Genomic DNA, 18153 nt, shown 5'->3' with positions numbered 1-18153 from the left:
ATGACCTTGGGCAAGTGATTTTACCTCCTTGGATCTTGTAAAATGAGAGGATTGGACCCAATTAGCCCTAAAGTCCTTTCTTGCTATGATCATATATAGTTTGAAAACACAAATGATGTGAAATGGTGCTCAAACAATTATGGAGGTGAAACCCCTTCTGATAAAGAAATTTAGGAAAACTAAGGAAGAATTAAATTTAAGAGATGTGATTCTCACTAAGTATACCTGAAATATCTCTATTTTTCTCAATCTGACCTAAATTCACATCTTTTTGACAAGTCTTAGTTTTACTCAAGCTTTGAACTTGTTTCAAAATGAGAACTTCAAAGTACCATTCATCTTAAGCTTCCAAATTTTCAAGGTAAGGATAAAAAAATACAATATTCATTTCCCAAATGGGGAAAATGCCAAATCTATCTGTAATATTGTGTCACTTCAACAAACAAACATTTATAAAGCCACTATTATGTACAAGGTTCTGTGGAGGATGCAAAGATAATTAAAACATAGCCTCTGCCCTCAAGAAACCTTCCTTGTCTAGGAAAGGTGACAAGTATAAAACAAAGAGAATTCAGTAAGCATTAAAAAGAGGAACAACAAAAGTGTTGTGGGGATGCTGGATGGGTCCTCAGATGGCCAATCTCCTCATTTTATAGGGTGAAGAAACTGAAAACCAAAAGTTAAATGAATAATGTAGGCAATGAAAAGCAGTGGTAGTACTGTGATTCGTGATAGTATCCAGAACAATTAACTCCAAATACAGTGTTCTTTCCACTACACCAGGTGACCTTCCTATATATACTCAAAATAAATTCTTCAAGTTCATGTAGGGTTATTAGGCAGCTTCATTTTGGGTTGCAGCTTGGACGCCTTGTTTTTTGGAATGCTAGCAGGGGCGTCAGATAAAAGTGGGAACATCTGAGCTGTGGAAAATGTTTTGACTTTAGATAGGTGAAGATATTGAAGAATGGAAGGAAGTTGGGAAAAATCAGAGGGAGAGCAAAGAGTCATGAGTAGAAAAAGGATTCCAGAGAAACAGGGTAATCTAAAATGATTTGAGCATAGGACTTATGTTGAGAACAAATAAGTTCTTAATAAATTTTGGTTTCTTGGAATTTCAATTAATCAATTTGAATAATTCAATGCAATATAATGTTGCACATGGACACCCCATGCTCAGCCCTGGGGTTCACAGAATCCTAGATAAGAGCTAGAAAGGACTCCAGAAATTATTTTATCCAGCCTTTCATTTTATAAAGACAAAGATGGAGTAAAACATAGGACTGTAACTACACAGAGTGAGAAAGCGTAGTAAAAGTCATCTAGTCCAACTCCCTCATTGATAGATAGGAAAACTGAAGCAGAGAAAGATTAAGTAATTTGTCCAATGTCAAAGAGTTGGTAAATGGCAGGGGGGGGATTTTAATTTAGGTTCTTGGAAGCTAGATCCAGTTTTCTTTCCACTGAACTAGTCTGCCTTCATAAGCCATATCTTCAAGGAATTTTCCATCTAGCATGCAGAGTGAAGTCAAACCATTGAAGTCCTTCAAATTTAGGCTAAGGAATTTATATTTTATTACTACTTCTCTTGCTCTCTCTTTTTACATAATAAAATGGCTATATCACATATATATATATATATACACATTATTATCTATATCAATGATGTTTCTAATTCAATCATAAGAGGTTCTTCCCAGAACATATCAAGGAACAAAACTTTATTCAGGAACTTTTACTTAATTAATTATTATGGAATAAGAACATTTTTTAACCAATGATTACTAATGGGGAAGCTCTATGTGTCTGTCACTCAGGAATGGCAATTCTCTAGTCCCTATTTCCCTGCATTCATTTATAGACATGCTACTAAATGGAAAATACAATATTTAAAAATGTTAATCACTATCTACTTAGTGTTAATGGGCCTGATATGATTCAGAACATTTTCCCTATAAAAAAATAATCATATATGCTTCCATATTCCTTTCTCTAATTTGTAATGTATATTAGCCCCTTTCTCCTTCATAAGACTACAATATGCTTAAGGTCAGGTTTCCTTGTCCCTCTCATGATGTCTAGCACAGTTCTGGGCAATCAGTGAATATAATCTTTTTAAACCATTACTTTCCATCTTAGATTCGATACTGTGTATTGGTTCCAAAGCAAAAGAACAAACAGTAAGGGTTAGACAATGGGGGTTAAATTTCTTTCTCAGGGTCACACAGCTAAGAACTGTATGAGGTCAGATTTAAATCGAGGACCTTCCATCTCTGGGCCTGTTTCTCAATCCACAGAGCCACCTAACTGCCTACTAATTAACCATTTTAGATGGAAAATGAGAAAAATCTTATAATTGTTCCTATTCAACAGATGACTCAGACTCTTTGTAAATAATGACAATGAAGAGAGGAAATTATGATATATTAATAATCATTGCATCTGGAATTCATAGGACATTGGTTCAAATCCTACCTTTGAAATTTACAATCTTGGGCAATTCTCTTAACCTTTCTGGGCCTCCGTTTCCTCAAATATAACATTACAGAATTGGGCAAGATGGCTTCTAAGGATTTTATTTTTTCCATCTCTAGATATATCAGCCCCTGAAGTTTATTTAAACTGATTTCCCCCTAAAGCGATTAATGATAACAGTGATTTTAAAACCATAGAAGAAAACTTAGGAGGGGCCTGTGTATGGGGGCGAAAAACTTCCCCACCTCATTTCCCTAGTGCTAAAGCACTTTACTTCCATGGTACAGGAAGCTATTAAATTTGTAATATGATTCTATAAATACACCTATGTGTATATTTTATCTTTATATTATCATCTTATATTTCAATTACATATGTGAGTACATGAACATACTATGTTTATTCACATGAACATACTTGCTACAGCGGCCTCTAATTTAAATTCTGCATATTATCCTAATTTCTATTAGTAACCTATGAATTTTTTTACATAGTTCTATTTATTTTTTTAAACTGGAAAATGGTTTAAGCTGTTTTCTTTAATTCTTTTCATTTCTAGGTCATAGAAATAACTGTTTTAAAAACAAGTCTAAAACTCTTGAGTCTAAAAAAATTTGAATAAAAAGAAGGGAATGGCACCTGTCAAGTCTTGCTTCACAAAAGCTCTAAATCTGACTTTTCCTTCTTCCTGACAAATCCTTTACCCATGCTTTGCTTATCTCCTCCATTACTTATTACAAAATTTCCTTCATTTCTTGTTCCTCTTCCCTTCAATAAGTACTTATCCTTGTACTCATATTTCTGGCAGTTTTTATTTTTTCAGTGATTTCAGTGATTGAGCACATCAACTCTGAAATCCATCTCCTCCAACACTTTCCCTCTCTCAGATTTCCTCATTCTTTGCCTTCTCCTAATCAGTTCTTCACTTGTATGGGTAAATGATATGTGGCATTTCCCTATGCCCAACACTGTTTCTATTGTCTAGCTCAAAAAAAAATTCCTCTATCCTTCCTTTAAAGGTTCATTCTCAAAATTCCACTCTAAGGAAGTAATCTTGAGGACTTCAAAATGTATTCCCAGTTATCTCAGTCCTACAGTCCATTCCTGATTCCACGTTACTTTCATCAGGATGACAAGCCTGGGTATATTTCCATCTATAATCTCTATACATAATCAAGGCATTCTTGTGTGATTACTAATTATTCTGCTAAGGATCTTGACCATTTTTATTTAGCCTGAAATAAATGCAGACATATAGCATTCTTCTTTTCATATGTTCCAATAGCTTCTTATTTACTGCCATGCAGTAAATGGTCAAAACAATTATATAAAAATCCCAAAGCCTAATAAACCAAGTCACGTTTAGTCTACTTGACATGAAATCCCTATATACTCTCTCAGTTTGGCTGCCAATTGATTTCTAAAAGTTGGTGTCATGTAGACAAAATAATCATGAAGGATTTTTGTTAACTTATCTGATTAATGCAAACTCCTGAAGGGTGAGGATTGAGGGACTGCTTTCATTCTATTAAAAACTTTAGCTGAAGTCTTAAGTGCTTAATAGTTGTTTGGTTGGTTGGTTGACTGGTTTCTTGTAGATTTAAGAGGTTTGTTGACAGAGAGAAATCAGGAAAAGCTGAGTTTGAGTCTTGCCTTTGACACATACAAGCAGTGTGGCCATAGGCAAATCATTTAATCCCTAAGTACCTCCAAAAACTCGGTAAGAATATGAATTACAGATAAAATGTATGTATTTGTTGGTGGAGGGGCTTTCGACGTGGATGAAGTCATAGATGAGTCAAAAAAATCCCATTAATGTATCCAGTAATTTAATATTCTACAAACAACTGCACAGCACTTTGCGTTTCACCATTGAGGGGAAACCATTAAGCAAGGTCTCTCTGCTCTCATCTTCCAGTGACAAAGAGAGAAATCTCATATTCCCCAAAGTAAAGGATATGAGAAGAAAATCTGTAAGAGAAGAGGTGAAAGAAACTAAAGAACTCATCTGAGAGATGCTAGATATAGATTGGAAGGCTATAGTCATCTAAATCTTTAATCAGTCCCAGCTGCCCAAGGCAATTATATCCTCAATGATTTATTATTTGAACCATTTTTCACCTATTTACAGAGGACAAGTTTGGATTTTTGGTTTCCTTTTTATCACAATGCCCCTGGCTAGCTCCTATGCATTGTGTTAGGAAGCAGTGAAACAAGTTGAATTGAACTGATTACTTCCTAGCATTTTAATATAATAGACATGCCATTTTTTTTTCAAGAGAGACTTGGGCCATCCTTTCAAAGCTGGCCATTGGCACTTGGCATATCAATATCAACTCGCAGCATGGAAAACCTTACCTTCTGTACATCTTTCAAGGGCTGTGACTTCCAAAAGCCATAAGGCTAAAAACCAAGGATGATTTATTTTATTAAACAAAGTATATAACAGACAGCACTGAGCTGTGAGATGGGAATGGTCTTCTTTATTCCCAACCCTGTGATTGACAATCATTCTCTGCTTCAGTTTTCTCATCTATGAAACCAAGATGATAAGATCTGCTCCCCACCATTTATGTCTCAAGGACATTTCAAGGATGAGCTTCCAAAGTTTGGGCCCCAGTCTTTGCATGGTGCAATGCAAATCAGTCACTTAATAAGTACTTTTGGGATGAGAATGTGTTTTAAATGCTTTAAGTTCCATGAAATCACAGGAGAAAGAACCTCAGTCAAGTATAATGTATACCTACAACTATAAATAGAATCTGACAAAGAGTTTTGCATTCTGAAGAAAGTAGAAAAGAAAAAAGGTGCATTCTCTCTAATCTAGTTGCATTGTCCCTCAACAAACCCAATAATCTTGTTTCCCTCCAACCCCCCAATTCCTTCTCTAGGATGCATAATCCTTATAATTTTCCAACAATATTAGAGTGTCATTTTCCGAAGGTAGTAGGTACTTTAACTCAAATTTTGTCTTGCCTAAATAACCCTCAGATATTTTTTTCTTTGTCAAGAAGCTATACATATATGGAAATGGTGAATAAAAGAAAATAAACTGGTTATACAGGTGCTTAATAACTCCGCCAAGGACGGTCCCAAGCCCGGCTGAAAAAGGAGGAGGGTTGGGCGCGAGGCTAGCAACCTCACCCCGTAAAAATCTCACTTGCTATAGAAACTGCAACCTCACCAAACCAACAAAACCAACGATCGCCTAGTCTGGAAGATTGCTCTCCAACAGAGTCCACGACGTGTGCTGGCAAAAGCCAACAAACTCCAGGCCTACGTCAAATCTTGAACATCAGATGGCCTGAAAAGATCTCCAATACCAGACTCTGGGAAAGAACAATTCAGTATCCCATCAGTCAGGACGCTATGAAAAAAAAAATATGGAACCCACCAGGGAGGAGAAAAGTCGGAAGGCCAAAACAGACCTGGCAAAGATATGCCCAGTTGGTGGAAGTTGCCCAGAACAGAATCCGTTGACGTGAGATGGTTGCGGCCCTATGCTCCTCTGGGAGTCAATAGGAATAATAATAATAATAAATAACAGGTGCTTAATAAATGCCTGTTTAATGGTTAAGTGATCTTAAATCATAGACAGATTTAATAATGGATTATACTGCCTACAGATCAATCTAGAATAAGGGTACCACTGTGAACATAATGGACATAGTATTTTTGGTTTAATTTCATTTTTCTTCCAGAATCCAATTCAAATCTTCAGATCTTTATTAAACACTTACAATGTGCAAAACACTGAGAATACAAAAATGAAAAGTCTAAATCCTCAAGAAACTTACATTCTGCTGGGGGGAAAGAAAGATGTACACAAATAAAAAGAAAAACAGATAAAGCAGTTGAAAAAGGAGAGAAAACAAACCAAGTAGGAGATTTAAGTAGGCTTTGCCTAGCAGAAGTCTATAAATTGAACCATGAAACAGTCTGAGGATTGTAAAGAGATGAGTTTGTGAAAATATGGAGTTGATAACTGAAAAGCTGGGTCAGGGTTGGAAAACAAGAAATCCATGTTGGGTAGAATGTAGAGTAATATGAAACAAATCTAAAAATATAGGTGGAAGCCTGATATTTTTTTGGAGGGGGGGTACTTCTGATGTCAGACAAAAGAGGTTGCATCTTATCTTGGAAATGATGGAATTCACTTTTTCTTTTTTTGAGCAAAGGAGGGACATGGTCACACCCCTAAAGGCATTTAGATGGTACAATGGTTAGAGTACTTGGACTAGAACACAGGTAGACCTAAGTTCAATTCTAGCCTCTCATCCCTTCCAGCTATGTGACCCTGGCTAAGTCAATTAACCTCTGCCTCAGTTTCCCTGACTATAATATGGGGATAATAGCATTTGCCTCCCATTATGAGATATAAGTATTAAATATAGTGTGTATATTTATATATATGAATTTATTTTTATTTTACGTATAATTACATATAATTACATATATTTAAATGAGTATTAAATGCAATGATATTTGTAAAGAACTTAGAAGAGTATCTGACATATTTTAGGTGCTTAATAAATGATTGTTTCCTTCCTTTCCTGCTTTAGGAAGATTAATATAGCACCTCTATGGAGGATAAATTGCAGAAAGTATAAACTAGAAGCAATTATGGTACTGTTACAATAGTCCAAGTGAATTAAAGGTCTAAACTAGGATAACGGTTACTGCTTAGGACAATGGTTAGAAATATCTAGACTTTCAGACTAACTCTATTAACACAAAATTTAATAGAGAGAAAATTAAATCAACAAATATATTCATCACTTGTAATTTTCTAATCTTAATACTAAAGTACAAAAATATTAGTTTCATGAGTACAAAATGGAGAAGCAAATTTAGAGAGCTGAAAAAAATCTGGGACTTTTAGTAACTGCAAGCTTTCATAAACCTACAGTATAATATGGCAGTCAAGAAGTTAATGTGATCTTTGGCTGCACTGAGAAACAGAAGTTTCAAAAATAAAGAGATAAAAGTCATAACTCATTCTCTCCTAGTCATATCATACCCAAAGTTGTTGTTTTTTTCATTTTGGGGCACAATGTTTCAGAAATCACAATGATAATTAACCAATCAACATAAATTTATTAAGTCCCTACTATAAGCCAAGAACTTTGATGGTTCCTAGAGACACAAAGACAATAGTGAAATAGCCTCTGCCATTGGGGAGTTTACATTCTGTTAGGGGAGATAATTTGTACACATATAACTATATATCTTGTGTTCAAAATATATATGTGTATATATATTTTAATGGGAAGGTATTAGGAGCTGCTGAGTAGCAGGAATCAGGAAAAATTTGATGTAAAGCTTGATCTTGGGCTGAGCCATGATGGAAACAAAGAATTCCAAGAGGTAGAGGGGAAAGATTGCATTCCATTCATGTGAAAGAACCACTGAAAAGAAACAGAGGCAAGAGATGGAAAAATATATGTGAGGAACAATGAGAAGGCCAGACTTTAGAGTGTGTGAAGAGAAGTAAATAATAATAAGGCCATAAAAGTAAGTTGGAATCAAGTTGGGCCATAAAGTAAGTTGGGAAGGTCTTTGGAGTCAGATAGAGGAGTTTATGCATGATCATAGCAGTAATAGGGAGTCACTAGAATTCATTGAGTTCTTTACGTCATGAGTGATATGGTCAGAGATGTAACTTAGGAAAATACCTTGGTGGCTATGTGGAAAATGGCTTTGAAAGGAGAGAGACTTATGGTTGGTTATAAGATCAACTGAAAAACTATTTCAATATTCTAAGTAAGAGGTAGATGAAGGTTTGAAATAGAGCAGTAACCATGTGAGTAGAGAGAAGGGGATAGATGGGAAACAAACTAGAGGATGTTGAGAGACAGACAATCAGAATGAGAGCGTTCTTCCATTATTTCAAGATCTAATGGGTAGAGAAGGACCTTGGCACCAGAAGAAAAAACTAGAAACAATGGGTGGATGTTGAATGAAAGGCAGATTTAGGTTTGATCTAAGAAAAAAAAAAATTCTGACAATTAGATCTATCTGAAAGTAAGACTCAGGACAGGATGAATTTCCCATAACTGGAAATCTTCAAGCAAAAGTTAGATAATTACTTATCAGATATATTGTACAATAGATTGTTGCTCTCTTGTGGAATGAATTAAAAGAATACCTAAGTTGGACCTTAAAATGTTATGATTCTTTTTTGTTTGTATTAACTAATGTGATAGGGAATTTTTGAGTAGACTGTGTTGAAATTTGGGTAGAATATAATCAAAAGCCAAAATAAGCTAGCATGGACATGCTACAATTGGCATCATTTTGGAGAAAATTCTCAGGTCTATATGATCATAGATCTATTGGAGCGCATGAGTACATGATATGAAACAAAAGAATATAAGTACATGAATGTGTGGTATAAGAACATGAAGTTCAAAAGAACATGGAGTACATGAATCAAAGGAAAATAAAACAAATCATCCTTCCATCTTAAAGCAGCCTTATTCTCATAATGCAGAAATGGCAGAAAAGAGGGCAAATGGTATTAAGAATTACAATAGTCTTAAGCTTCCAATAAATATTAAGTTAACTATAGGTACACTACGTATAAGGACATTGTCAAGTGACCAAAAAATTTACATATTATTAGACAACCTGAGTGACATCAGCATAATTAACAGGTTCTTCTTTTAGGGACACACAAAGTAATCAATGGAGTTGGTTTCATTTAGTAAGCAAAAACAAACAAAAAAAAAGACTACATAATGATGCTTATGGTTATTTCAGCTTGCAAAACTCATGTGGGACACATAGGAAAAGCTCATCATTGAAGCTATGTTCCTAATAGGTGAAGAAAATGAAGATGAAGAAAAATTCTATGGAAATTTGATGTCAATCTCTAAAACAAATCAACTTACCCTAAGATAATTTGATAATTTTAGTGCTGAGTTGAGTATCAAGGATAGGAAAAGAAAATAATGAAAAATGTGCTATTTTAATTGACAAAATAAGTCAGCATCTTGGAGGTAAATTAAAAGCCTCATATCTTTGTATCTTTTTTCCCTCCAGGAGAAAAATAGAAGGTGCTAGACTTGGCAAGCCCTGAAAATATCACACATGCACGCATGCATGTGTACACACACACACATGCACAGAGATACACTCACAAATAAAATTGATTATGACTTAAAAGACAAGTTAAAGATCTAGGAGTTATATAAGAATCAGTTTTGTGTATGTGTGCAGATGGAAAAATAATTAGTTATGGAAAATCAAAAGTATGGTCAAATTTTTAAAAATCTTCTTAATAGCTAGCATTTATATAGTGTTTCAAAGTTGGCAAAGCATTTTACGTATATTACGTCTTTTTTTTCCTCACAACAATTCTAGGAGGTAGGTGCTATTATAATTACCACCTGAGGTAGAGTGAAGTTGAGTGATTTGTCCAGGATCACACAGCTAGTAAGTTCATGAGGGCCTTAGGTCTTCTTGACGGAGGTCCAGCCCTCCATCCACTATGCTACCTAGTTACTTTTATGAAGCTAATGTGAACAATAGGTCCGGTTTCCACCTGATCTGTTCAAATGAGCAATTAATGCTGAAAATGGGATATGGAAAAATACAAAGATACCAACCCTAATTATCACTATTTTTTCTCGAAAACTTATTTGATAAAAGAAAGTTGTTATAATTGAGAGACCAGAGCCCAGATAGCATGTTAATCAGAAAACACTTGATCTTCTTGCTAAGCAAAAAGAGGTAGCCACAAAGGACAATACAAACTCATGGGGAAAATATTAGAAAGGCAGAATAGTGGGTGGTTATGAGCAGTTTTGCCTTTTAATATAGTAAAAAGCATTGAAAGTCAAAACAAGTCTACAGAAAATAGCATAAAACCCAAATGAGCTTTCTTATCAGACTGGCAGGAGGACAACAAATAGAATGAAAATAGAACAAATTTGTCAACATTTCTCTAACCGTCAACTTTCATCATCAATGACAGAGGCTCTACCACATTTGGACCTTAACACTTTAGTCTCTGATGTACTTTCTGAGGAAATAGAAATAACACTAAGAAAGATGGAGTAGAAAGGGCTGCTGAGCCAAACCAAACATATATTGAGGAAATCCTTGCTGAAGGTGAACCAGTCTTAAAAGAATTGAACAAATACTTCCAAGATATTGCAAGAAGAAGAAGATTCCAAAATAATGGGCAAAAAAAATCATTGACAATATTGATTTGCCAAAAATATGATGAAGGGACCATCCTTAACTACTGATCTATGTGACTTTTATGTCTTTAGAAAATCTCTATGAGATTAACCTACATGTATATTGAGGCTTATTGAAATTAGGAAAAGGGGAGGCATCCACAAATGAGGCCACACCAAAGACTACATCCTTACAGTCACATTATTGACTGAAAGATACATAGAATACTGTATGATTGAATGAATATCACCTTCTATGTACCAGGCACTGTATTAGATTCTGGAGATACAAATGCAAAAATGAGATAGTTCTGTGTCTTTGTAATTTGTAATTTGCTTGTGAACTGATTGTAAATTATTAATTATTTGACTCAAAATAAATCATAGGCTTAAAGACCCCCACCAGTGAATCTCTCATGCATATAATGTGATCATGCAAGTTTCCTTGATAAAAGCGATAGCAGAGATACCTTTAATCAATGACCTCTTTGATTATTAACATCTGAGTAATAAAATAAGAAAATAAATGTTCGGCAAAGGTATTCCCCTCTATTATGGAGACTATTTTGGGCAGTGTCCAAAATGAAGAAGGATTCCCAATTCTAGTAAGGTCTTCAAGATGTTCTTCTTTGCTGCTGATGTTATGTTGAGTACATCAAGTTCCAGATCATTACATGGGTGAAACTGAGCTATGATTATTCAAAAGAGATCTAGAATCTTACATCAGGGCACATACTCAGGATGACCACAGCAAGACAACCAATGAAGTCCTTCCAGAATTGAGTAGGAAGAACACAAATTGAATTGTATTGGGGAATTTCTACAATGATTTTAATGAATACAAGCTCTTTCCTAGTGCAAAGAACTCTTCTTCAACATAAACATTCTCCTAGTAATGTTCTACAGATGTAAACTCTTGTAGCACCATGACTTCCAAGGAAATAAAGTTATTGTGGATCCAAAGGATAGTAGAAATGAATGGCGAGTGCCAGTAGATTGCACTTAGTTCTAATGATGTCTTTCACCCAAGAAAACATGTTAAGATAGCTAGCCAGAGTGCAAGAAGATGCCACTGAAAGCTTTATGGTAGGAGAACAGGTAAGAGAGAACTGCAGAAAAGAAAGTGAAGTATAAAAGACTGTCATACTGTGTGCTATACACAATCTGTGCTGATGGTTTCAATCTTTGTATTGCCGTTTTGGGCTTGTTTGTAAGTTACTTTCAAGTGAATCTCTCAATAGTTATTATCCAGAAGACAGAAGTATTCCTGGAGTCACCTTCCTCAAGTCTGACTTTCCCAACACAATGAGTCTTTGGTATCACCTACCAACTAAGCAAAAACCTTCAAAGTCATTCTTAAGTTGTTATTATTCCCCACATCCAATTTCTAGCCCTATCTTTCTTTTTTCTTTCATAATATCTTCTTAAATTATCCTCTTCTCTTCCAACTACAGGAACTTTTATATATTCTTTGCCAATCTCCCACTAAGACTCTTTCCTAAAGTAATTTCCATTTCCAAAATAGCCCCTCTATCTAAGAAATCCTTGATATTGCTGTTTGTCATCTACTCCCATCATTTCACAAATTATTAGCACTAGAAAGGACACAAGTAATAATCTAATGTCATAAAAGCCAGCATGTATATAGCACTTTATGGTTTACAAAGTGTTGTACAGATGTTTTGTCATTTGATCCTCACATCAACCTTGAGAGGTAGGTGCTATTATAATCCCCATTTCACAGATACAGAAATTGAGGTTAAGAGGTTAAGTGACTTGCTCAAGGTCAAAGAAGTATTAAGAGTCTCAGATGGGATTGAAACTCAAGGCTTCCTGATTCCAAGTCCAACATGCTTATCCCCAAACCACTTAGTTACTGCTATCCATAATTAAAGAACATTCACCTCTATAGCCTAACAAGTAATAACCTGTTTCTTCCAAAGAGGAAAGCTCATTATATACTGAGGCAGCCCCTTCTCTTTTGGAGTCATTACTGTGTTTTTCCTATCATCAAACCCATGTCATGGTGTAATAGAAATGGCAATGAATCTTGAATCTGGGAACTTGGGTTGTTATCTTGGCTTTGCCACTGACTACCAGTATGGACTGGGCAAGATACTTTCCTGCTCTGGGCCCAGTTTCTATATATTTAAATTAACAGATCACTTCCATCTCTAAATTCTGTAGTCCTTCCTGTAACCTTTCCCTCTCACTTTTTAATATTCAGCCTCTCTCTATCCTACCCACAAGAATGTCAAGTTTCACCCTTTCTAAAAATAAAAACACCCTCCCCAAAAAGCCACTTTACTATATCCTAATATGCCCTCAAGCGATTATTATACTATATCTCTTTACTCTTTCATAGCTTTCATACTCCTAGGGGAAAAAGTTGCTTACATGCATTGTCTCCATTTCTCCCCTATAACTCACCTCACAACCTTTTATAATTTATCCTTGACTTCATCATTAAACTGAAACTGTTCTCTCCAAAGTTACCAATGATCTCTTAATTGTCAAATCTAATAGTCTTTTCTCAATCTTCATCCTTATTGATTCATCTTCTGAATTCAATAATAAGGATCATCCTTCTTTTCCTAGGTTTTTCTGAAATGACTTTTTCATGGATCTCAGTCTTTTCCCAGTCACCTTTACTGGAATGGCATATATATCGTGACCTCTAGCTGTGGATGTTCCCCCACAAGCTCTGTCCTCAACCTCTTCTCTTTTGTCTATCCTATCACTCAGTGACCTCATCATCTCCCCTGGGGTTAAGTACCATCTTTCTACATAGATTATATATGTGTGTGTGTGTGTTTGTATGTGTGTGTGTAAAATCTATTTATATACCCAATCTAATTCTTCTGAGTTTCAGACCCATATCATAAATTTTTTATTAGATACTTGAAACCATTCTCAGGAAATATCTCAAACTTAGCATGTCCAAAACAGCTCAATCAATATCTTTCTCTCCAAAACCCCTTCTCTTCCAAATTTACCTATTTCTGTTGAAGGTATAAATTCTTCCAGATTCTCATGTTTTTAACTTTGGTTTTATTCTTGACTTCTCACTCTCCTTCATCCTAATAGCCAATCAGTTGTCAAATCTTGTAGTATGTTTCATGAAAATGTTTCGTGTATATCCCCTTCTTTCCACTCACAAAGTCATAAGCTTGGTTCGAGTACTTATTGCCCCTTGCCTAGACTAATGCAAGAGCATCACAATTGTCCACCCTGACTTAAGTGTCTCCCCACTCCAATCCATCCTGCACACACCTACTGAAGTCATAAGCACAGATATTATTAAATCCTTTATTCAATAAAATCTAGTGGCTTACTATTGTCTTTTGAATTAAATAGAAACTTCATTGTCTGGCTGTTAAAGCCCTCCACAAGATAACCCTAGTCTGTCTGTCCACCTTCCTCATATATTACTCTTATTCCTGGATACTCCTGTCCAGCCAAACTGGCCACCTCTATATCTCATTACACCACTCTATATTTTTTTAGACCCTTAACTTCGGTGTATTGTCTCATAGGTGGAAGAGTGGTAAGGGTGGGCAATGGGGGTCAAGTGACTTGACCAGGGTCACACAGCTGGGAAGTGGCTGAGGCCGGGTTTGAACCTAGGACCTCCCGTCTCTAGGCCTGACTCTCACTCCACTGAGCTACCCAGCTGCCCCTACACCACTCTATTTTACTTTTCATGCTTTGGTGTTGGTCATTCTCCATGCCTGAAATGTACTTTCCCTCCATATCTCCACTTCATAGAATCCCTCCTTTTCAAAAGGAAACTAAGCCCCTACAAAGCCTTTCTTGATTTCTCCCAATTGCTAATGTTCTCCCTTTCAAATTACAATGGATTTAATTTTAATTCCCATTCAATCTGTACATATTCATCCTATACTTACTCACATAAGTAAATATAATTTCTCCCAGTAGATTCCACTTGCCATCCTGATCAAAGATTCATCAGTCAGTTCATAATGCAAATATTTAATTTTACATTTGCTCTCCTAATTATTTATTAGGATATAATTATTATAGTCTCTAAATGAATCCCTACTCTGATGCCTCATCATGCTTAGGACATAACAAAGGATTGTTAAAGGATATTCCTGTACAGTGCAATTTCTGGAAGCTCCTACCAAACCAAAAAGGTATAGAATAGTGGCCAAAAGATGGAGTTACCATACAATGAAACCAATCTAGCTCAATTTGAGATGATTATAATGAAAAGAATGGCTACCAGGGGAGCAACATGGTGCCAGAGAAAGAGTATTGGATTTGGACTTGAACTATATGAGCTGAAATTCTGTCTGTGTGATTCTGAGAACATTAATCCCTCAGGTCTGAATTGAATCTAATTATCTCTATGGCCCTTTCCAGCTCTAAATCTATGACCCTATCTATTGAAGGCAGGGGTAAAGAGGTATCCTTAACTCACTGACACAATCTGTCCTTTTACACGTGAAAGAGTTTTGACCTGGATGAGTGGCAACATCATAAAATGTCTCAGCTCTTTCCTTTGATACTCATTGGCTTTGGGGGACTAAATCATTTAATCTTTCTAGACCTCAGTTTCCTCATTTGTATTTATATAAAACTTAAAGGTTTCCAAAAATGTTTTATATACATTATTCATTTTATCTTTTTTTAAACCAATACTTTCTGTCTTAGAATCAATATTGTAGATTGGTTCCAAGACAGAAGAGCAGTAAATGTGAGGCAAAGGGGATATGTGACATGCCCAGGGTCACAAAGCTAGGAAATGTCTGAGGCCAGATTTAAATTTTCATATCAATTCCTAAAATGTATCCACAAGCTACCTTAATGACAGGGCTGGACTAGATAAGTTTTACCTTAGGTCTTTAGAAGTATTGAACTATTTATTTTCTAAATGCTCTCTATGTTGTGAGTATTTGTAATGATATTATATATTTCTGCAATATTACATCTGTAATGATGTTACATGTTTGTTCAAGGTGTTATTCAACATTGTCTTAGCCTGGAAATTCTTTAAAAAACACAGAACCTAGACTGCATAATTTTATTTGTGTAGCACTTGGAATAGGACCAATCACAGATAAACTTCTAAACAACCAAGGCAAACCATACCTGTATTTGTTTTTGTGGATTGGATGCATCGTGAGGACGATCGGTTTGTCGTGGACCTTGGAAGTCGCCTTGGTGTGGTTTCTGCAGTGTAGTGATGGGCCCTGGGGCTAGAGCGAGGGACTTGGGTCTTGCCAACCCATGACCATTCCCCACAGTGGGCTGTTTGTCCTCCTTTCTGCATATGGCTTCTTCTTCCCCTTCAGAGTCCACAATAAAGACATATTCTGCTTTGAAAAGGTCACTCTGTTGCATGGTTTCCGGTTGATTCAATTTAAGCCCTCTCCCTTGGATAATCTTTTGATTAGTTTCTGTAGAACATATGTATGTCTGGATATGACTCTCCTGTTGGATTCCACTTTTCAAAGTCGCACGGTCCAAGAATTCATTGGAATTAGACTGCAGAAAAAAAAGCATATTTAATTTATTTTTAATTTATTTAAATAAATATTCTCTTTCTGCCTGCCCTTATAATGAGGTTTCTTGTCTATCTATCAAACATTTAACAAGAATTTATCAAGCATCTCCTACATGTGAGGCACCAGGTATATTATGCAGTAGGCACTGAATATATTAACATTAAAAAATGAAATAGTCCCAACACTCAATAAGTAAAAATTGTATACATGGTAATGTGTGTATATACATACATGCGCAAATTTATACCTATAGACATACATCTGCTTGTTTTTACATGTGTGTATATATGTTTATTGTCTAGATGTTTTATGGTGTCTTATAAATGTATACATGCACAAAAAGTCATAAAATATTTTGGAGGAAGAAGGCACTAGGAACTAACATTTAAAAAGTTATGGAAAACAAATGTGTCATACAAGATAAAAAGGGTTCTCAACTGTACCACTAGAGAGATTACCACATTAATAATCAAAAAGCACTAACTAAATACCAACTAGGTACACACACAGATAAATACAAAATATATGCAAATAAATATCAGCTAAATTGGAGGGGTTACTAGCATCTTGGGAAGGCAGGAGAGATCTTAGGGAGGAGGCAGTATTTGAGCTGAGCTCAGAAGGAAGCTAAGAATTCTGAGAGACAGAAGTGAGGAAGGAGTCTATTCCAGGCCTAAAAGAAAATCGTTGTAAATGGCAGAAAATCCAATATGAGTAGCATCAAGAGGATCAGATGGACTAAACCATAAAGTACATGAAAGGAAATAATATATAATAAGCCTAAAAAGGTAAATTGGGACCACGTTATAAAAGTCTTTTAATACCAAAAAAAAAGTTTATATTTGGTCCAAGAGGTAATAGAAAGCCACTGGGGTCTGTTAAGTAGTGGAACAACAAGAAATGAAATCATGGAATGGATTTATGATCCACTAAAGCATGAGTTCTCATAGTGTTTGTTGTCCATGTACTCCTAGGCATCCCCAAGACTCTTCCAAGGTATCCAAGGTCAAAACTATTTTTGAATTTTTTTTTACTTTAGTCATTTTCAGATATGTCCAATTCTGCATGAATGCCTTTGGGGTTTCCTTGGAAGAGATAATGGAGTGGTTTGCCATTTCCTTTTCTAGTTTATTGTATAGATGAGGAAACTGAGGTAATCAGGGTTAAGTGACTTGCCCAGGATCACACAACCAAGAAGTGACTGAGATTAGATTTGAACTCATAAAGATGGATCTTCTTGACTCAAGACTTAGTTTCGATTCACAGCACCATCTAACTACCCACTATATTTTACTGTGGTCTAGAAAAAAATGAATGAGTGAGCATTTACTAAGTGCCTACTATGTGCCAAGAATGTCAAGAAAATGACATATCAAAGATAGAAATCATATTTTTGCCCTCTTTCCAATAATTTTAAGGGCTATTCTTATAAGATTAAGTCCTTATAAATATGTGTGATTTGGTGGAAAATAACAGCCAACACCTCTATAGCACCTACTCAGTGCCAAACACTATGCTAAGCACTTTACAAATATTTATTCAGTTGATCCTCACCACAACTCTGGGAAGTAGGGGCTAATATTATCCTCATTTAGCAATTAGGAAACTGAGGTAGACAAAAGTAAAGAGACTTCACCTGGTCACTGAGATATAAGTATCTGAGGCCAAATTTGAACTTAGGTCTTCCTGACAAGGTTTAGTGTAGTGTATGAGCTAGCTGCCCACCACTGGATGTTCATGTTAAGTTTGACTAAGTCAAATAATCTCATTGGGCAAAATTAATTTCTTCCATTCTAAAATGAGGAGATTAGACAAGATGACCTCCAAAATTTTTTTCTAGTTCTTAATATACAACCACCTGTGGTCAAATTCTCAAAATGAATTATGAAAGGGGGCAGCTGGGCAGCTCATTTGATTGAGAGCCAAGAGCAGAGACAGGAGGTCCTGGGTTCAAATGTGAC

At 35.6% G+C, this 18153-nt stretch overlaps 1 protein-coding gene across 1 annotated transcript in view; it reads right to left on the bottom strand.

Annotated features, from left to right (window-relative positions):
• The window catches only part of LOC123247083 (muscular LMNA interacting protein), a 217887-nt gene that overhangs the window by 191807 nt on the left and 7927 nt on the right, over positions 1-18153 (bottom strand). The window contains exon 3 of the mRNA XM_044675880.1: positions 15777-16172. Within this exon, the coding sequence (XP_044531815.1) occupies positions 15777-16172 (396 nt within the window). The remainder of the gene's footprint in view (positions 1-15776; positions 16173-18153) is intronic.

The sequence above is a fragment of the Gracilinanus agilis genome, chromosome 4 (genome assembly GCF_016433145.1).
Source record: "Gracilinanus agilis isolate LMUSP501 chromosome 4, AgileGrace, whole genome shotgun sequence".
Classification (NCBI taxonomy): Eukaryota; Metazoa; Chordata; class Mammalia; order Didelphimorphia; family Didelphidae; genus Gracilinanus; species Gracilinanus agilis.
Note: the sequence above shows the minus strand (reverse complement) of the source record. Positions and strands in the feature narration are given on the sequence as shown.